Source organism: Sinocyclocheilus grahami, unplaced genomic scaffold (genome assembly GCF_001515645.1).
Source record: "Sinocyclocheilus grahami isolate Dianchi unplaced genomic scaffold, SAMN03320097.WGS_v1.1 scaffold215.1, whole genome shotgun sequence".
Taxonomy (NCBI): Eukaryota; Metazoa; Chordata; class Actinopteri; order Cypriniformes; family Cyprinidae; genus Sinocyclocheilus; species Sinocyclocheilus grahami.
The window spans coordinates 255,364-275,854 of record NW_015505394.1 but is presented as its reverse complement, the minus strand read 5'-3'; the positions used below and the strand labels follow the sequence as shown (position 1 = coordinate 275,854).

General features: G+C 38.3%; 1 protein-coding gene and 1 pseudogene across 1 annotated transcript; both read right to left on the bottom strand.

The window, feature by feature from the left end:
* Positions 1 to 1,205: 1,205 nt before the first annotated feature.
* Positions 1,206 to 14,302, bottom strand: LOC107596109 (solute carrier family 12 member 9-like; annotated as a pseudogene).
* Positions 14,303 to 16,763: 2,461 nt separating this feature from the next.
* On the bottom strand, positions 16,764 to 17,859 carry LOC107596186 (zinc finger and SCAN domain-containing protein 31-like). Its single transcript, XM_016286867.1, has 2 exons — positions 17,856 to 17,859; positions 16,764 to 17,783 (listed from the first exon to the last, which is right to left on the bottom strand). The coding sequence occupies exons 1-2, from the start codon at positions 17,857 to 17,859 to the stop codon at positions 17,020 to 17,022; spliced, it is 768 nt and encodes a 255-aa protein (XP_016142353.1). The 3' UTR covers positions 16,764 to 17,019.
* Positions 17,860 to 20,491: the final 2,632 nt, after the last annotated feature.

Here is a 20,491-nt window from a genome sequence, read left to right as displayed (position 1 = left end):
ATTTTTGAGGCCTTTTCAACTATTATAGCGCCACCTACGGTTCCATCTCCATGAAAGTTTGCATGCTTGTTAAGAGTCATCCGACACGTTTTCACCAAGTGAAAATCAAGTGAATATTGTGGGGATGACTGAAACACCACGTGATTACAGAGCCATAAAACTCTTTAGCGCCAACTAGTGGCCGATTTCTTTCAAAATTCTTACAGACCTTTAGGGCCATAAGTCGAACATGCCCACTGAGTTTCGTCCCGATCGACCTCCGTTAACCTTGTTTGGCAAAGTTGTTCAGCATGAGGAGATCTATCTTATGATATGAAGATTTAGTGTATGTGTGAATAAATGAATAAAACTTTTTGTGTACAATTTAATTCTGTTATAATTGTAATATTGTGTTTTTGGAGACTTTGTTTACTGTTATAGCACCACCTATGGTCCGATATTCATGAAACTTTGCAAGCTTGTTAACCCTGTCAAAAAGGTGCTTAAAAGATTTTGGCCAATGGCGGCCATGTTTTTTGAGAAACACGAATGTCCTCATAGACACTTGTGCCACTTATAGTCATTGACACTGCAAACCAAATTTAAAGTCGATCAGACAAACGGTTTCCTAGTAATAGTTTTTCAAAATTATAGCGCCACCAAGAGGCAGAGCTACGCAATTTTTTTTGATTTGACCAAAGTTTTAGCTCTTACACATGCGTAGCGAGTTTGGTGAAGATTTCTCACTTCGTTCAAGAGTTATAGCTTTTTTCGTAAAATTGGTCCTCGACTTTTGAACGTTTTGGCGCCCCATTGCAACAGTGAGTCGAAATTTCAACTTTTTTTTGATAATTATTGATATTCACTATCACTAGGTTTTAGACATAACTCAAATTTGCCGAAAAACGAGACCGCCTAGACTCAAAATCAGAATGACCATTTTTTATTCGGCTTGACCGACGGATTCCAAAAATGTAACATTTTGGAGTATATGACAAGTGGTTTAGGAGTTATTAGCCCTTACGCGTTTTTGATCGCTGTAGCACCCCCTATTGGCCGATTGGGCCGGCTCTTTGCACCTGAGTAGCGAGCATGACTACTACCTTTTGACCAAGTTTCAGCTCTCTAGGCCTTACGGTTTGTTCTGCCCGTTCAGTTTTAGGGAAGAATAATAATCCTAACAATTACAATAGGGTTTCAGCACTGCGTGCTTGAACCCCTAATAAATAACATGTCTATATAAATGCCCAGTAATTGACAGTAAATAAACTATGAATGCACAAATTCAATTCAAGTGCTCTAATTGGAAAGCTGAGAGCAGCAGTTCTGCCATGACACCAACAAGGACCCAAACCCACAAGGGCTACTCAATGGCTCACAAGCTGTAACTGGGTCACAAGGGGATCAAAGGGTCTGTTTTATATCAAGAAAAAGCAGAAATTATTTAAAAAAATTCTCCAACAGTGCATTACAATAACAAAAAGCAAACAAAAAGTGAGTAAACAGATTCACTTTTCCCTATTACAGTGCAACTGTAACCACATCTCATTTAAGAAACTCTTTCCATCCTAATTTGTCAAACATTTTTTCATTTTCCATCAACACATAAACATGGATCACAGGATATGCAAGCACTCACTTTCCACCAACTCTAAACTTACTGTTAATGAGAACAGAGGCGCATGGAGAACACAAAAATAACTGCGCACGATGATTCGGCAGTTTTCACCAATAACACAAACTCCATCCATCTGTTTTTAAATAACATTTTCACCAAGAGCACATAATTCACCAGTTTATGATATATGGCCCTCAAAATCATCCGCCATTTGAGAATAGTAGGAATCAAATACACTTGTATTCCCCTCACTAATATTTCAGATGTTCCACACAAACATGTTTTGGTTATTGTTTCTCAGAGGTCAGTACATGTGACCGGTGTGACCCCGTGAATCAAGAGAGTTGGGCCCAGGTCTCGCGTCAGCGTATCCAGCTGCGTCAGGTACTGCTGTGACAGCTCAGAACTGGAGGGAGGATGGGGCAAATACAGGAAGCGGACTGCTGCTGTAGAGCTGTGTTCCCTCAGCAAAGCGTTCAGGAAACAGGAAATCCTCCGACACTTTTTGAGACTCTGAATTTAGCCCTCTAAACATGCGTGTCACGTTATCCCACGCCACAATCTTAATGGTGGCACGAATCCTCAGCATTCCAAGCAACTCTCTAAACTGCTCCTCATTGGCCAGCCAGCCCTGGTCTCCCGATTCTGATGCCACACAGACAAATATACGTAAGCTTGCACGGCGCCACCTGTTGGCCATGGTTAACACACACGCCATCTGAAGCAGGAAAAGACTGGACACGTCTTCGTAACTGGCACTGCCTGGGGACAGTAGGTTTGTCGGCCACACGTCAATGGTGTCCACATTGTCATTTCCCCTTATGTATGTTACGCCTTTGCTCTCAGGCGGCAGCTGGAAAAAGTAGCGGCCTAAACAAACGTTCTTGCCCATTTTTATGGCATCATGGATGATGCTCACATACTCCTCGGGCTGCAGAGCGCGAGGGCTCTCGGCATGGCGCACGGGTGGAAAGTGAGCCTGTAAGGACGGAAGGTCCACCCCGAAATTATCCCCCTCACCCCTATCACCCTCGCAAAAGACAGGGTCCTGCAGGAAGTAGTCCGCTGGATAGCAGTTGTCATAGAAGCCCAAGACCAGGGTATTAGGCTTCATGCCTCCTGGAAAAGAAGATAAAAAATTATGGTCTGAAAAGGAAATACATTCTAATACACTTTGATTCTAACTCTCAAACTCTTGATTCTTTTCCAATTTTGATTGCATTCTAAGTGTCCATTTTGACTACATATTGTTACAAAAAGAAATTCTCTATATGCTAATGCTGCAAATTAAACGGTAGTATTTCAGACTCATTTAAAGTGTTCAATAAAAGAAATGGCCCATACAAGTCATTTGTAAATCGGGCTACATTAGTTGCACTGTATGTTTTTGATTCACTAAAAAGAACCACACATGAGAGTTATTGGTTTGTGAATTGGACTATACTGGTCACGCTGTATGTTTTTGAATCGTGAAACAGAACCAGCTCACAGGAGTCACTCGATTACAAATCAGGCTACAGTGGTTTTGGATGTTTTTGATTCATTATAAGTAACTAGCTCATTAGAGTCATTTGTTTGTGAAATGGGCTACACTATTTGTGCTGCGTGTTTCTGAATCATCTCATAAGAGTCATTTATTCATCTATTAGGCTACAGTTGTTTTGCATGATTTTGATCGTCTAAAAAGAACCAGCTCATCGGAGTCATTTGTTTGTGAATCTGGCTGCACCGGTCTCGCCATGTTTGTTTTTGCATGCAACTTGAAGGAAGAAAAAAAAAAAAGTCAATGGAAAGTAGTTTCCTGCCATTATTTCCCCATTCACTTGCCTTTTTAGTGCATCACACAGAGTACAGACAGGAACAAAAATATGTTTAAAAGAAGAATGCGATTTATCAGAAAATCTACAGTACGTGATTACTTATGTGATAGCAATGCTCATTTAGAGTCAACTTACAGTCAACTCAAGACTATGCTCAGATAAACTTACAAGTTAATCTGCATACAAGTATTCAACATTTTTTATAACTTTGTTATCTTACAAACTGCTCTAAAGGAAACATGCTGTATTCTCCGAGTAGTTTTTGTGATGTTTTTATGCTATTGTTTTTTAAAAATGTTTTATGTGAAATTATTTGTGCTGCCATCTTGACTAGAACTCTCTGGAAGAAGAGATATTGTATCTCAATGGAAATTTCCTGGTTAAATAAGGATAAATTAAAAAATAAATAGAAATGATTAAGGATATACACTATGATTTTTAACATTGTGGAGCAGATGCCATCTCTGAACTAGCTGAGCTCTTACACAAAGTGTTGAAAACACTACAATAATGTATTTACTGTATTATTTCATTAGATATGTACTTGTACAATAAAGATGTAGTCTAAATTATGCTTCCTGGCTCTGTGCTGTAAAGATGACGCGATAAGGAAATGTCTCACCTAGTCCAGTGATGCGGAGCAGATGTTGAGTGCTGTTAATAAAGAATAACAATTTGGTCCCTCAGTAAATTCTCTTTGCCACCTTGAAGTTTTCTCAGTCTCCCAAAGTGTAAATAAACGGCCGGGAAGTAAGAAAACACACAGTCAAATGTATCCTCAATACTTCAATTTATTCATAGAAATACAGATATTATATAGGCATATGTCGAGGGGAGTTTCATCCTCTTAACCAATGAGGATATGAATAACATACACTAGGATCTTTGGCCAAGAACATGTTTATATAAAATAGCCAGATGTACAGAAAAACATGGACATATTAGGAATAGACTTTTGCGAAGAATGCTGAACTGTCTTCATGGTTTCATCACGAACTCCTTTACCCTTGTAGTCCTAACATTCATGTCCTTATTTGGGACATTTGAACCAAGAGAAGCTAATGTATACATTTAAGCATGCATACTTCGCATATAAGACATATTTAAAACATAATATCAAGAGAGAGAGATGGATACAGAAGGAGGAATTCAGAGAGAATGCGTTGTATATATAAGAATGAGAGAGAGGGAGAAAAAGGAGGGGTAAGACATGTCTGGACTCAACAGAAAGACAGAGAGTGTTTTCTAACAAGTGCCCTGCCTGACAGACGGAGAGAGAGTCAGATCCACAAAGGCCTTCACACCCAACTTATCTACTAGACTCAGCCAGAAATTATACTGCGGCTGCACCAGGTCTGCTGGCAACACATCTGAGAGAGAGATTACATTTGGTCGTGTGGCCCTTTCTATTCTGACAATCAGTGTGCAACAACATGAAAGTAAAATGGATTTACAGCAGAAGGGCTGTTTAGTAATCTTAAAGGTACAGTTCACTCAAAAATGGCAATGCTGTCATCATATAGGTATTTGTCATGAAAAAGATATGAGAAATGTCTCAGTGTTTTTTGTCCATATAATGAAAGCCAACGGTCACTAAAATTAATCGATTAACTTCAGGAGGCCTTTAGTAACACCCCGGCGCTGTGTGAGACACTTTTTATGATGGATGGATGCACTTTATTGGACTTATTTTGGACTATTTAAAAATAACACCCATTCACCGCCATTATAAAGCCCGGACATTTAAAAAAAATATACAACATTTTTTTTTATAAAAATTCGTCTGAAAGAAGAAAGTCACATACACATAGGATGCCATGAGGTGGAGTAAATCATATGGTAATTTTTGGGTGAAATATCCCTTAACAGTCTTCAGAATCAGTCTTTTATTCTTCATGTTCTGCAGAAGAAAATGTCAAACAGGTCTGAAATGACATGAGGGTAAGTAAATATTTTTTGGTAAATTATACCTTTAAGATCATAAACTCATTTAATCATATGATCATAAAAAAAACAAGGAAGCAAGTCATCTTATGGAGGTGGGTGAGCCTGAGTTCACACTGATTAAAATGAAAAGATTACAATGGAATGAGAAGAAAAACATATTAGCTGCAAAAAATAAAACAAGCAAACAAGAAATCATCATCAGGACTTGTGGTAGATTTGCTCAAATAAGAAAATAATAAAATTTCTCCCATCTTAAATTAGATTTCTATAGACAACTATTCATTGTCAATAGAGGCTTGATGTCCTTGCAAAGTGTAAAAACGCTGTGACTGTGATATTATCAAAACACTGCTTTCTTTAAGCATCCTAACCAGCCCCACATAGCAACAATGACCCTGCTTACATGCACTTAGGAAATGGTTTAGTCCAGAAATTTTGCAGAAAGCAGCATTCTGGAACATCATGTAAACACAAACACAGCCTTTCTGTACATTTCAAGAGATTAAGAAGCAAGAGAACACACTTTATGTGGTCATAAAATGCATGTGTGGTAACTGACAATCTTTGCTCTATATGCCTCGTCAAACTTGGGTTCTATCATTAAATTGCTCCCTAACCCCAATACCCCAGTTGTCCTACCCAGATCTCCAATCTGCACATGCCCAAGAACAAACAGCCCTCCTTTCTTTAGCTGGTTGACGAAGCAGATAAGCTGACAGGAGGAGCGTGGGTTCGCCACCATCAGTAAGACCTGAGGCCGCCAGAACTTTACATGATCCTTACGGGAGTCTAACATCAGAAGGTATTTCCTCACCTGAAAGCAGCACAGAAAGACCAACCATGGATTTAAAGTTCAGTGCATTCACATGTGTTTTGTGTGTGTGTGAAGGTACCTGATGGAAGATAAGTGCTTGGCTAATGTAGCCCCAGCTGCTGGTGGGAGAGCGGTAGTGCAGGAACAGTAGGAGCAGCAGCAGCAGCACAATACTGGCTGAGGAATACACTGGGTTTATCACAAACATCATTACCACACAGCTTACAATGCCCAACAAACATGTGTGCCAAGAGAAAAACTGAAATGTAAATATAGAGACAGATACTTACAATATTGTTCAAAAGTTTAGTCCGTGAAGATCTTATTTTTTTTATAAAGAAATTAATACTTTTACTCAGCAAGGATGCATTAAATTGAGCAAAAATCAAAATGAACTTATAAAATGCACACACACATACATACATACACACACTTTGAACAGTACCTGAAGTTTGGAGCAGAGGCCCATTCCAGAGCCAGACAAGCCAAATCAACCGCCACATACGCTAACAGGTAAAACACTGTCACAATACCAGCAATCACATTCAGCTGTCCTGCAAACAGTGTACACTACAACACACACACACAATCTTACTCTTTATATTATGTGCGTCACAGAAATAACATCCAAAGACAGCTCCCTATACCTGCACCAGACCCCAGGTGTAGAGCACAGACACCCACGGGTTCCCAGAGCTGGAGGTTACAGCAGCCGGAGCCAGAGGCAGACCTGAAACCAGATCACAGCACAGATCAACAAAACACTGCCACATTCTAACAGAGAAGTACAGTACCATCACATCACTCCAGGATAATATTACACCATCATATCTTAACAGTCATGTCAAAACCAACAATGTAACCTAGTTACTGGGTCATCAGGACGTTTACATAATATTCTTTATTATATCCAGGGTGCCATACATATTTCACCATTTACCTGTTTATATTGATAATCAAATAGTGCCTTTGTAAAGTATCCTGGAATTTTAGTAAGTAACGCAAAACATTTCTACTAAGAATTGATGTAAACATTTAAATCATAAAAGTGGTGTTTTTCCTCTTCTGATCGGAGTAAAACCAAGAAAACAAATCCTACACACAGTGGTAAGCTGTGGTTAAAATGCTATATGGTGTGAAACTATATTGCTTGTATGGCTCTTGTTTGTATGTCATGCTGTGACCAGCCAAATACATGAACTTGTTTTTAGTGAACCTTTATTCAACCAGACAGAACAGATCAAATCTCTGCTGGGCTAATGTCTTTTTACGGTTTCCTTTTTAAATGTGGTGGTGCAACTGCAACACCATTCAGCAACTATGCAAAAACGTTGCCACAGGTACATTATAAGCATTGTTGCCAAACCTGCCATGTGGTAGGATTTTAATCAGGCCACTGACCTAGCACTACAATAAATGGTGTGACATTAAACCTTATAATGATTTTAAATGTTTAATGAGCCACAATAAATAAACCACATTATAACAAATAGATTCCTATTGTTTTCTTCTATATTCCTGGATTTTTTAAAAAGTTGTTCTACGTAACATTTCCTCAATAAATTGTGTAATCTATCATCAATTATTTTCTGTGACTGATTTGTTTATACGATTTGAGAGAAACTTTAAATTGTCAATAAATTCAATGAAATCTAATTTTTTAAAAGAATAGCTTGTTTAGTTTTGATTATGCCTCGTCAGTTAACTGATTTGAGTAGAAAATGTTCAGAGGAAATATTCATTATGATTCTTTTAGATAAAATGTCCTTTTTTACCTTTTCACACAGAATATATGAGCTCTCACACCATATAACAACCTATAAAATGTGACAAAAAGAAGTTACACTGAAAAATATTCACCAAGCATATTTTCCTTAGAAACCATGAATACTGCTTTCCAAGTACTGCTCACTAATGTTTTCCCATAACACTTCTTGTCAACCACCCTAACACATCTAAACATCTCAGTATCAGTTTCTAGCCTGAAATACGTCCTTTAAACAGACCAAACCCACAAACACACACTAACCAAAAAGCTGGTCCAGAGCAAGCGCATGGAGGATTCGAGAAGCTCCTATCATGGAGCACATAGCAGCTGAGAGAGACGCGCAGTACACCCCAATCGTCACGAATGGAGGCCACACGCTCACCCGCTGAAACACTGCGTAATCATTGATTAACAACAACCTGAGAGAGAGACCAGGACATGCATAAGGGAGAGATGAATAAGAGGGAGAACAAAGCATTGTGTAAATTTTCACTTTTTTCCATGTGGCTTGAGTGTCGTAAGCGGCACCTGTCACAGGTACAGCTAAGGAGCAGGAAGAGAAGCACATAAACAGTGAAGGTGTATGACACTGCAATGATGGTCCCTTTAGGTATTGATTCACTGGGGTTCTTCAGCTCACCTGAGAAAGTGAAACAAATCAAATGACATGTTTATGACACTCATCCATTATACAAGTGTTCTCAATATTGTAAAAGTCAACACAATTACATTGACAACTAAAAAGTAAAGTGTGCAAATAAAGGAAGCGTGTGAATGGTGTCAGTGGTTGTCCAGTTTTGTACCCGACATGTTGGCTCCTGCCATGATGCCTGTGCAGCTGGTGAACATCACAGCAAAATACAGTGGCGAAAGACATCATTGTGTTGGTACTGTAGTCCAGAGAGTACTGCGCTACAGGAGGAGACATTTGGACAAAATTCATGCCAGAGCAGTAATTATACACTGAACAAAATTCTAAACGCAACACTTTTGTTTTTGCCCCCATTTTTCATGAGCTGAACTCAAAGATCTAAGACTTTTTCTATGTACACAAAAGGCCTATTTCTCTCAAATATTGTTCACAAATCTGTGTTAGTGAGCACTTCTCCTTTGCCGAGATAATCCATCCACCTCACAGGTGTGGCATATCAAGATGCTGATTAGACAGCATGATTATTGCACAGGTGTGCCTTAGGCTGGCCACAATAAAAGGCCACTCTAAAATGTGCAGTTTCACATACACATATTTGAGAGAAATAAGCCTTTTGTGTACATAGAAAAAGTCTTAGATCTTTGAGTTCAGCTCATGAAAAATGGGGGTAAAAACAAAAGTGTTGCGTTTATAATTTTGTTCAGTGTATAAATTAAAGGAACAGTTTTATGTCCCTGATGAATGACTGCAATACAGAAGCTGTTATATCTGGCTGCATTCAAGGTCATCCATAATCTACATCCATAAAGTACAAACTATGGTGTGTTTATGACTAAAACAGTACTATCCGTTCCATCCCAACCACTTATTGCATATAATCCATGCACTATATGACCGATATTGCAAGGCTAAAGAATATCAGAATCATAGTGTAATTGAATTGCTCAGTCCTTATGTCCGATTGCAGCTTAATTTGCCTTGCTGACTATCATCTTGTCTTGTGCTTTGAGCTAGAGGTCTGCTCTCAGCAAGCTCAAGCTCTGACTATGTCCACGTCCCCCTCAGTGAATTTGTCATCTTGATCACACTAGTAAAGCCCTGGAGTTTTGAATTCTCTTACTGAGTATCATTGAAAAGGAATTGGACAACAATACTGTGAGTCATAAAAGAGGCAATGCTGAAGAGTGTGTGTGGAACTACACACAATGTTCCTGTGGCTCAGTGGTATAGCATTGCGTTAGCAGCGCAAAGGTTGTGGGTTCAATTCCCAGGCAACACACATACTGATAAAAAATGTATAGCCTGAATGCACTGTAAGTCGCTTTGGATAAAAGCGTCTGCTAAATGCATAAAGTAATTAATTATTATAATTATAAATTATTATAAATGATATACACATACTACTGTTCAAATATGTGAGGTCAGAAAATACAGTAAACACTACAACTGGAAAAAAAAAATTCTATTTGAATAACATATAATTTATTCCTGTGATGCAAAGCTGAATTTTCAGCATCATTACTCCAGTCTTCAGTGTCACAGGATCCTTCAGAAATCACTCTAATTAACTGATTTGTTTCTCAAGAAACATTATTTCTCATTATTATCAATGTTGAAAACAGTTGTGCTGCTTAAAGGATTAGTTCACCCAAAAATGAAAATTAGCCCATAAATTACTCATTCTAGGTGTACATGACTTTCTTCTTTCAGACGAATCCAGTCGGAGTTATATTAAACATTGTCTTTGATCTTTCAAGCTTTAATGCCACTCAGCGGGTGTTGCATGCATCAGTCCAAAAGAAGTGAAATAAAAAGCGCCCATCCATAAAAAAAAGTGTCTCACACGGCTCTGGGGGTGAACAAAGGCCTTCAGTAGCGAATTGATGCGTTTTTGTAAAAAACATCCATATTCAAAACGTAATAATCACTTTAATCTAGCTTGCGCTCACTGTTGAACACGGAAGCAGCTCCGGGCGGATGATGTATGAAGTCAGCTTTGTGCATGCGCCGCTCAGAAGTGATTAACACGGAAGCGCAGCGGAAAGATCAAAACAAAACTACGGTCACTTATTAGAAGTACAAAACGAGGATTTGTAAAGAAGAATGTTGGAGGATTTCGATAGAAGCCAAGAGGAGACTGGTTTTCCTTTGCTAAAGTAAGGAAACTTTGCTTCCTTTGCTCCTGTTAACAAACGTTGGTTTTCAGGAGACTCACCAGCGGATGCGCAGCGCTGACCTCATAAGTCAGCCGCCCGGAGCTGCTTCCGTGTACAACTGTTGGCGCAAGCTACATTAAAGTGATTACATTTAGAATATGGATATTTTTCTTACAAAAACGCATCGATTCGCTACAGGAGGCCTTTGTTCACCCCCCTGGAGTCGTGTGAGGCACTTTTTTATGGATGGGCGCTTTTTATTTAAATTAATTTTGAATGAAGCACTGCAACACCCGCTGAGTGCCATTAAACAGCTTGAAAGATCAAAGAAAATTTTTTATATAACTCTGACTGGATTCGTCTGAAAGAAGAAAGTCATTATACACCTAGGATGACTTGATGGTGAGTAATTTATGGGCTAATTTTCATTTTCATTCCCTTTAATGTCTGTCTGGAAATTGTTACACATTTTCTTCAGGATTGTTTGATTTTCAAAAAGTTTGAAAGTTCAAAAGAACAGCATTTATTTGAAACAGATTACAACAATGTAAAAGTCTTTACTGTCACTTTAGATCGATTCAGTGTGTCCTTGTTGAATAATAGCATTAATTTCTTTAAAAGAAAATCTTACTGACCCCAAAATATTGAATGCTAGTGTACATGCACACAATATACCGTATAGGAAAACCTCATAAATTCCTTTTACTAGTAAATCAAAATGTTCCTTTGAGGAATATCCTTTTTTTGTTTTCTTTTTTTCAAAATGTCATTAATTAAGTATAAATATCTAATAATTTGTATATTTCACTGCCAAATATACCTTTTTATACTGAATGTTTAATCTAACACACAAGACAATCGTGATCATTTCTCCTTTACGTATTTTGAAATATAACTGTTAAATAGCCTCACTGATCATCATCACAACCGTCACTATCATTATTGCATTAATGATCATCTTACTCACGTCCAAGGTTGTTTTTTAATGTAGTGCCATTGAATCCTGTGTAGCTGGGGTTGACAGTGACGGTGTGGTTGTTGCCGTATGCGTGTGTGATGTTGAAGCGTTGTGGACTGAGTATCAGGGGGCTGATGGTGATAGAGATCAGTGACATTGTCACCACCAGCAGAATGATAAAAGAGGCTTTGGCGTAGATGTGAGCACCAACCAGACACACCACCAGACATATCAACAGCACTAGAGAGGAGTACAACACGGTGTACCAGTAACCCTGCGGCAACACACGCAGCCCCTGTGACACAGCAGAGCCTAGAGAGAGAAGAACAGAGAGGCTTCAATGTGGAAAAAAAACACAAGCCATACATGTTTAATTGCTTCAAAGACTGTTTAGTACAGCGTGATTCAATGGACCGCTCACCTGGATCCTTCCCAAAGATGTCCAGTATGGCCTCCACCAGGCCGAGTACATAAACGCCACACGCACATACCTTCGCCAAGTAAAACATCAGGCCGATACTGCTTCCAAACTCTGGTCCCAGAGAACGACTGATCATGACTAAGACTAAAGAGTTAAAGTTCAACAACAATATGCAAACACTCATGAACAACAGATTCATATTTGAGGCAGTCTGCAATTCTAGCATTCTATATGGCAAAGAGATTGGTTAAGGATACAGTAGGCCCCGCCCCCTTCCACTGCTCCATTAGTTGAAATAGCACATATAGACAGGATTGTCAACGAGATGATGAAGTAGGCCACACACAGCATGAGGAGACCATGGAGAAGACCGGCATGACCCACTACAAAACCTGCAAAATCGACATATACTGTATTAGAATCAGTTATGCACAAAAATACTTCTAAGATCACACACTTGGCCATAGTGAAAAAGTTTTATTAAGTCTCTGGTCATCAACTTCTGTCTTTTCCCATCTCTTACGCACCTGTGCGAAGAAAGAGCACAATACTGAACATGGAGAGGATGGTGGGCACCATGACGCCAAAGAAGGTGTTGAGTTTGCGGGGTTTGATTTGGGGGATGCCTCTCCTGTCACTGCTGATCCACCCCTGGAATCTTAAGCATCACCCATCATGCTGTACACCCCGTGAACAAGAAGAGGCGAGTGCTCATTTGCCATGGTCTGAAAAAGAGGAACCTGCAATAAGAAACCTTTTGAGTGTTTCCTGGTTAGTACATACAAACATTTGTCATGATTTTGAGCTGCTGAGCAAGCTATTATTATTACTCAAACATTCATAATGTACACTATTGCACATTTGGGATCAGTAAAGTTTTTTGTTGTTGTTTTTTTAAAGAAGTTAGGCCTAATATTTTCATTCCTCAAGGACGCATTACACTTTTACTCAGTTCCAAAACATTTCTATTTCAAATAAATGCTGTTCTTTTGAACATTCCCATCCATCAAAGAATCCTGAGAGAAAATGTAACAAAACAACTGTTAATTACGTTAATGTTAATTATGAGAAATGTTTCTTGAGCAGCAAATTATTTTATTAGAATGATTACTGAAGGGTCATGTGACACTGAAGACTGGAGTAATGATGCTGAAAATTCAGCTTTGCCATCACAGGAATAAAATAAATTTTACAATACATAAAAAATAGAAAAGTTTATTTTAAATTCTAATAATATTTCACAATATTACTGTTTGTACTGTATGTTTGATCAAATAAATGCAGCCTTGGTGAGCAAGAGACCTTTCAAAACATTGACATTTTTGTTGTTGTAATATAGTAATTCTTTTAAAAAGTAAAAAAGTCACTCTTGATGATAATTGGACTATTTATACAAGTTTTTTTTCTTTCAAAACCATCGATGGATTTAGAGCTATAGCTAGTCACCATAAATGTCAATGATTTAGTATATTGTTAGTTTCAATTACTTTTTTCAGGCCTGTAAATCACAATTTTCCATTTAATCGCAATGTCCATGACCATGGACAGCTTGAGGCTGCAAGACCTTGAATGTCCCACTGATCGTGATCGCCTTTTGAACCGCGTTTTTCAAAACAAATGTTGGACCTTTTTAAGTAGCGGAAGTAACGTACATCACCATGTAAACAATCCGACGTACGCGGTTGAAAAACAATTGTATTATGGTCTTATGTAAGTAAAGATAATAATGTAACTATTAAAATACCCCTCTGCTAAAACAGCATCCGATTAATTGTTTGAATAAACTAGCAGACAGCTGACAAAAGGCAGCTGGCATTTCTAAATGAGACCGCCATCTCCTCCACCAGTCACGGATGCTTGGGCGTGTAAGGTTTTAAAGACACAAATAACGGTTAAGTACAGTAAGAAGATGGAGAAGCAAACATGACATACCTGTTCTTATGAACAACTGCGGCGACGCTAATTTAACGTTAAAAGCGGTATGTAACTTCCACTTTTAGGGAGAAACAACACAAACCACAAGTAAACAAAACTACTCGTTTTTACAACGTGGATGCAGGATGTCCTGAAACCGATATGTTTCATCAGAGCATCTTGTCGAGTTGCTTTCGAAAGTTTTCGTTGCAGCCTCAGATCTCGCGATCAACCCTCCGGGACATGAAGGATGGCGAAGGCACTGTCGTCGTGTGCCCCGTGGACCCGACTATGAATAAGTACAGTAAGAAGATGGAGAAGCAAACATGACATACCTGTTCTTATGAACAACTGCGGCGACGCTAATTTAACGTTAAAAGCGGTATGTAACTTCCACTTTTAGGGAGAAACAACACAAACCACAAGTAAACAAAACTACTCGTTTTTACAACGTGGATGCAGGATGTCCTGAAACCGATATGTTTCATCAGAGCATCTTGTCGATGCTTTCGAAAGTTTTCGTTGCAGCCTCAGATCTCGCGATCAACCCTCCGGGACATGAAGGATGGCGAAGGCACTGTCGTCGTGTGCCCCGTGGACCCGACTATGAACAACAGACAGCAACCTAATGAAAACATAAATCTATTATGTAACGGTCCACCGAGAGATAATGATCGCGTACTCTCATACTGCAGCACGGCTGGGACTACCGCCTGCCTCTCAGTTTGTTTAAACAAAAGTCACGGGACAGATGTAGCGCCCATGTGACTTCACAGAGAGGACGGCTGAAATATCTCAAGTGGAAGACGATTTTGAGTTGAACATGAGAGAACCGTGTTGTTTACTATTTGATCGTAGTTCAAACACCTAGACCAGGGCTGTCCAACCTCGGTCCTGAGGGCCGGTGTCCTGCAGAGTTTAGCTCCAACCCTAATTAAACACACCTGAACCAGCTAATCAAGCTCTTACTAAGCATAGAAACTTCCAGTCAGGTGTGTTGAGGCAAGTTGGAGCTAAACTCTGCAGGACACCGGCCCTCCAGGACCGAGTTTGGACAGCCCTGACCTAGATGTTTGACCAGTCAAACATTTTATCTGATATCAAACCAAGTAGCCTACCACACATACCCATTTCTTAATTTTAGGTTGCAGTAACTACACTATGTAATTCAACTGCAAAAAGGAGCACTTTTTAGTACTACTAAACTATTGTAACGATTCCCCCAGTAGTTCCATACTAGTAAAAAATGTACACATAATTATATAAATATATATTTTTTATCTTAACATGGGTGTGGTACTTTCTGCCTTTATTTGTCAGGCCATAGTTTTAAAATGATGCATTTAAAAATCTCAAGTGCTGCATTAATACCAAGTACAAAAAGAATTAGTTTCAGCTCTGATTTATGCCGGATGCATATTTTTTGTATGATAATCAGAGTGAGTAAAATCAATTCTCAATACCAGAAAATACCTTATTGTGAACGTTTAATCATATCTGGAACCCATTTAAATGTTTAAAGTTGTTTTTTGCCTAAAAACTACCAGGTTGCAGTAACTACACTATGTAATTCAACTGCAAAAAGGAGCACTTTTTAGTACTACTAATCTATTGTAACGATTCCCCCAGTAGTTCCATACTAGTAAAAAATGTACACATAAATATATAAATATATATTTTTTATCTTAACAAGGGTGTGGTACTTTCTGCCTTTATTTGTCAGGCCATAGTTTTAAAATGATGCATTTAAAAATCTCAAGTGCTGCATTAATACCAAGTACAAAAAGAATTAGTTTCAGCTCTGATTTATGCCGGATGCATATTTTTTGTATGATAATCAGCGTGAGTAAAATCAATTCTCAATACCAGAAAATACCTTATTGTGAACGTTTAATCATATCTGGAACCCATTTAAATGTTTAAAGTTGTTTTTTGCCTAAAAACTACCTATGGTTATGCTGTACTACCGATGAGGTATTTTGTACATATGGATCTAAATTAAATGCAATGATTTTTTTTGTGCAATGGACAAACTGTTCACACAATCAGGCAAATATATATCTTCCAGTATACCTTCAATTGTTTTTAGACCAAACTGTCACTGTACAAACGTTATCTGAGGTGTGTTTTGCACCACAACATATATCCTCATAAAATTTATCCATCTTTTCTTCATTAGGCCTTTGACTGACTTAGAGATGCGCTGGTATTTGGTAACACAGTAAATTGCGGTAATGAACGCACAGTATTGTAATCATCCAGACTTCAAAATACAGTGAATGATTCTGGGTAACTTATTTTCTGAATTGAGACTTTTAGACTGCACATTATCTTATTTTCCATCAACCAGTTAAAATTTATGACATTGCATGTATGCTGCATAAAAATCTGTCTGATTTTCACTTTGGTCTGAAGTTCTGAAAAAAGCAGCAGACAGACTGAATGGAAATGCAAATTCACTCTCTGACAGTAGGTGGCACTTACAGAAAAGCAGAAACACAGCGGTTACCCCTGTACACAAAGCAGTGATATTCAAATGTCTGTTTCTGAACTGAAGGAAATCAAACAGTATTTAAATGTTTTCAAAACAACCATTCAGATTTTTGTATTTGCCATGGTATTTATAAAACAACAGCAAATATTGAGTATTTAATACTAAGCATTATATAAAAAGCATTTGTTTACACTTGCACATTTTAATCTGGATTAAAACATGTTTTAATTCTTTATTATTGTTCCTTATAGTTGTGTTCTTTAGCACTTTATTCTGTTTGAAACATTTGTTAACTTTATACATTTGAATTGTGTTGTTTTATTGTATTTTAATGTCCCTGATTTGAAGAGTTATTCCATTTGTTATTAAGAGGACGAGTTTATCTTTTCAATCTGTTTTTGTAACATAGTTCAATACTGCTGTAATACCGTATACCAAGTTTCCACAATTACCATGCTTTGAAAATACCATCACATGCTTAGACTGAATCCAAAGACTGTGTGTTGAGATGTGGCCAGACATAGGAGGGTCCGGCTGGAAGGAGAGGGAAGGTGGGATTGGCAACAGAAACAAATGTGGGCGAGTGTTTGAGTCTGTGCTTTTTGAGTTGACCAAGTTCTCTGAAGCAGCATCCGCACTCAGCACAGCGGTACGGTCTCTCTCCCGTGTGAATGCGCTGGTGCTTGTGTAAGCTGTCCAAATGGCGGAAGCGTTTCTCGCAGTATCTGCAAGGATACGGGCGCTCTCCTGTGTGTATGCGCTGGTGTGTTTTCAAGCAGTAGAAACGTCTGAATCCTCGGCCACAAATGTTGCAGCGGTGCACTTTATCAGGGCTCTCGATAGTCCTGCTGAACCCAGAGTCACTACTAACAGGTGGCGCCAAGGCCAGCAAAGCATCGCCATCACTCTCCCGCATTGAAGGTGAGGAGATCTGCGGTAACTCTTGCATGGAGTTGGATGAAGATGCTACAGCTAGATTTGATGAAGGAGGCTCTAATGTAAGTGAATCAGGATCGTCTTCAATTTTAATGGTGCCCTGTTTGACATCATCAGAGTCCTCCATCACCTGTATCAGCTCCAGCTCATTAACATTTCCAGCAGGTGTGCTCATTTCAAACTCAAACGTTGTCATGTCAGATGGATCCTCAGGTGGGTTTGCGGAGGGGCCTGAATTTTCTGGTTCCTCATGTCTCCTCTCACTGTCTGTTACTGCAGAATTGTTGTCTGTAAAACAAAGAAAAGCTCATGTTTATATACATTTAGTATGTAAAATGCCTTTTATTTTTTAAAAAGTCCCCCTTCAGATTGTGGTACACATTGTTTTGCTTAGAAATCTTGCTGTGAAATGAAAACTAAGAATAACTTTCATATTGTTATCAATATTTCAAGATAAATATTTACTGAACTTAAGGTTGCATAGATCTTTTTTTAATCTTTTTCCCCCCCCATGTTAAAATAATGTTAAATTAACTTTTGAGGAATGTTTTTGTTCATCTCTCAATCATCATTGCATTGCATTATGTTTTGTCTTCCATAATTAAAACTGCAGAGCTTTGATCATAAAAACGATCCGAGTGACAACTGATATGTACAGGTGCATCTCAATAAATTAGAATGTCATGGAAAATTCAATTTAATACACGAGTTTCACAATTTGAGTTGAATTACTGAAATAAATGAACTTTTCCACGACATTTTAATTTATTGAGATGCACCTGTATATGCTAGCAGTCTGTTATAAAATTCCCATTGATTTACAGTACAAGCTATCAGAATTTCATATAAATAACGACATCTGCATCAAATTGCATATTTTCAAAACATAAAACACATACACAAATTATATATATATATATATATATATATATATAAATAGTCAACCTTTTCAAATTAATTTTTTTCTTACTCTTGGGCGAGGCTTCTAAACCGGGGTGTTTTAGGGGCGTGATATTCAAATGACGATTGTTTTCTGGCGCCACATTTATCAACATGCGATCATTCGTACGATGAGATCGGCGGCATACGAATGTTTCATAAATCACACGTGAACTCTGTCGTAAGTTGATTTGTGCGCACAGATCTGCGCTCGTTTCTACGTTAGATTGATAAATGAGGCCCAATGTGAATTCAGTAGTATAGTGGTTTATTTACATTATATATAGATTTAAAAAAAAATGAATTATGTTAAGTATGAAAGTTGATCCATACAAGAATGAATGTCCTTTATATAGGCCTAGAAACTGAAACAAAAATGGAATATAATTGTTACTGAGAGATGCAATGTTCTGTGATGTGGTCTCCTTAATACAGGGAGTCAGAGAAGAATCGTCACTGAGACAAAGTACAAGAGTATTTCCACTTTCTTCTGAGTGTGTATCTGCATGGAATAAAAAAAGAGTACATTGGAAAAAACATTTCCCAACTGCCTGTCCAGAAAGCATGGTAATCTCTAAAACCTCAAATCAAGAACAGCTGTGTTGCATAAATTATGACACAGGTTTAGATTTACAAACTTGCTTTATATATGGAACTGTTGTTTTCCAATGACCTTTGCACTAGGAGAGGTTGTTTGATTATACACACAACAGGGTTAAACATTAGAGGGACCTTGCAGCAGAACACACATTTTTCATCAGCATTTACATTTACTTATTTAACACATTCTTTGATTTATAATGTGGCCTTAGTTCAAATAATGGCAAAATTTGGACAGCAATAGTTTTTTCTTTTCCCCAACATGCTGTAAGAAAGAGCAATAGCGCACTCTAGAGGTTGACAAACGGAAAACACAAACGCTATTTATTTTAGACCCAGTGTTGTTGCACCAAAATCTGGTCGGTCTGACTGTGAAACTCCCTTTCTCTGGTGTCTGTGAATCTGAGCCCTGTTTAGCCCATGTGGAGAGGGGTGTGATCACATTGCACTCCTCGTGTTCTTCACCCGTCCGTTCATTCTGTCCATCTCATCTGCTGCCAGAAGGGAAGCATGTTTAATGCTTTTAAATACATTTCTATACATTTTGTTGCTTATAATCATTAAGTTAACTACATCGTAGACTGGATAAGATACCATGTGACCTACCTAAGTGGCTATGAATATATGTGTGGAGAATTAATGCGGAACAGTTCATGTCCATCCAATCACATACTGCTTGCATGCATGGGTCTGTGAAAATGGTGTTGCTGGGCAACCCATCCACAGCTATACTACAGTCCCTTATGGGGAGTAGGGCAGGTGGAATGTACCATCACTACACTTCGTGAGGGGGGATGCATGCTGATGATAAACCATATTTTGATGCTCATAATGTGTGGGCCAGTCTAAAGGTGCAGAGTTGTAGAAATACATTTAAAAATAAATAAATAAATCACTGTTTGATATTCATTCACAGTAGTATAGCATAGACAATCCAGTTTGTCATAAATTTTAATATGGGCCCATCAGCAAGCGCACAGTAGTACAAAGTATAATCTGTCTGCCCCTCCTCTCAACTTGTAATTATGGCAGGTGTAATTAGGAGTGTGTCTCCGGTGGGTGGCAGTTTATGTCTCTAGAGAGAAAGTGTGCATTGCATTACTGAGTGCCCTTACAAGGGAATTTTAATCACAGCTCTAAGTAATCTGAGAACGTGTGAGGTCGGTGAACTTGTCTGGATAATAATAGATGTTTGGTATTTTTAGAAATGTTTTGAAAAGCACTGGAAAAATGTTATCATTAAATATGTACAACAAGAACAAAAGATTCATACATGAAAATGTATTAGTAAACTAAGCAATCGTTTGAATTCAGGCATAATGTGAATACAGCCAGACGGTGTTGCCATGTCCTCCTATTATAATCGGTTGTTTTTTTTGTTTTAGTTTTTTCAATATATGGCTAGTTTCTCTCTCTCTCTCTCTCACACACACACACACACACACACACACACACAGAGAGAGAGAGAGAGAGAG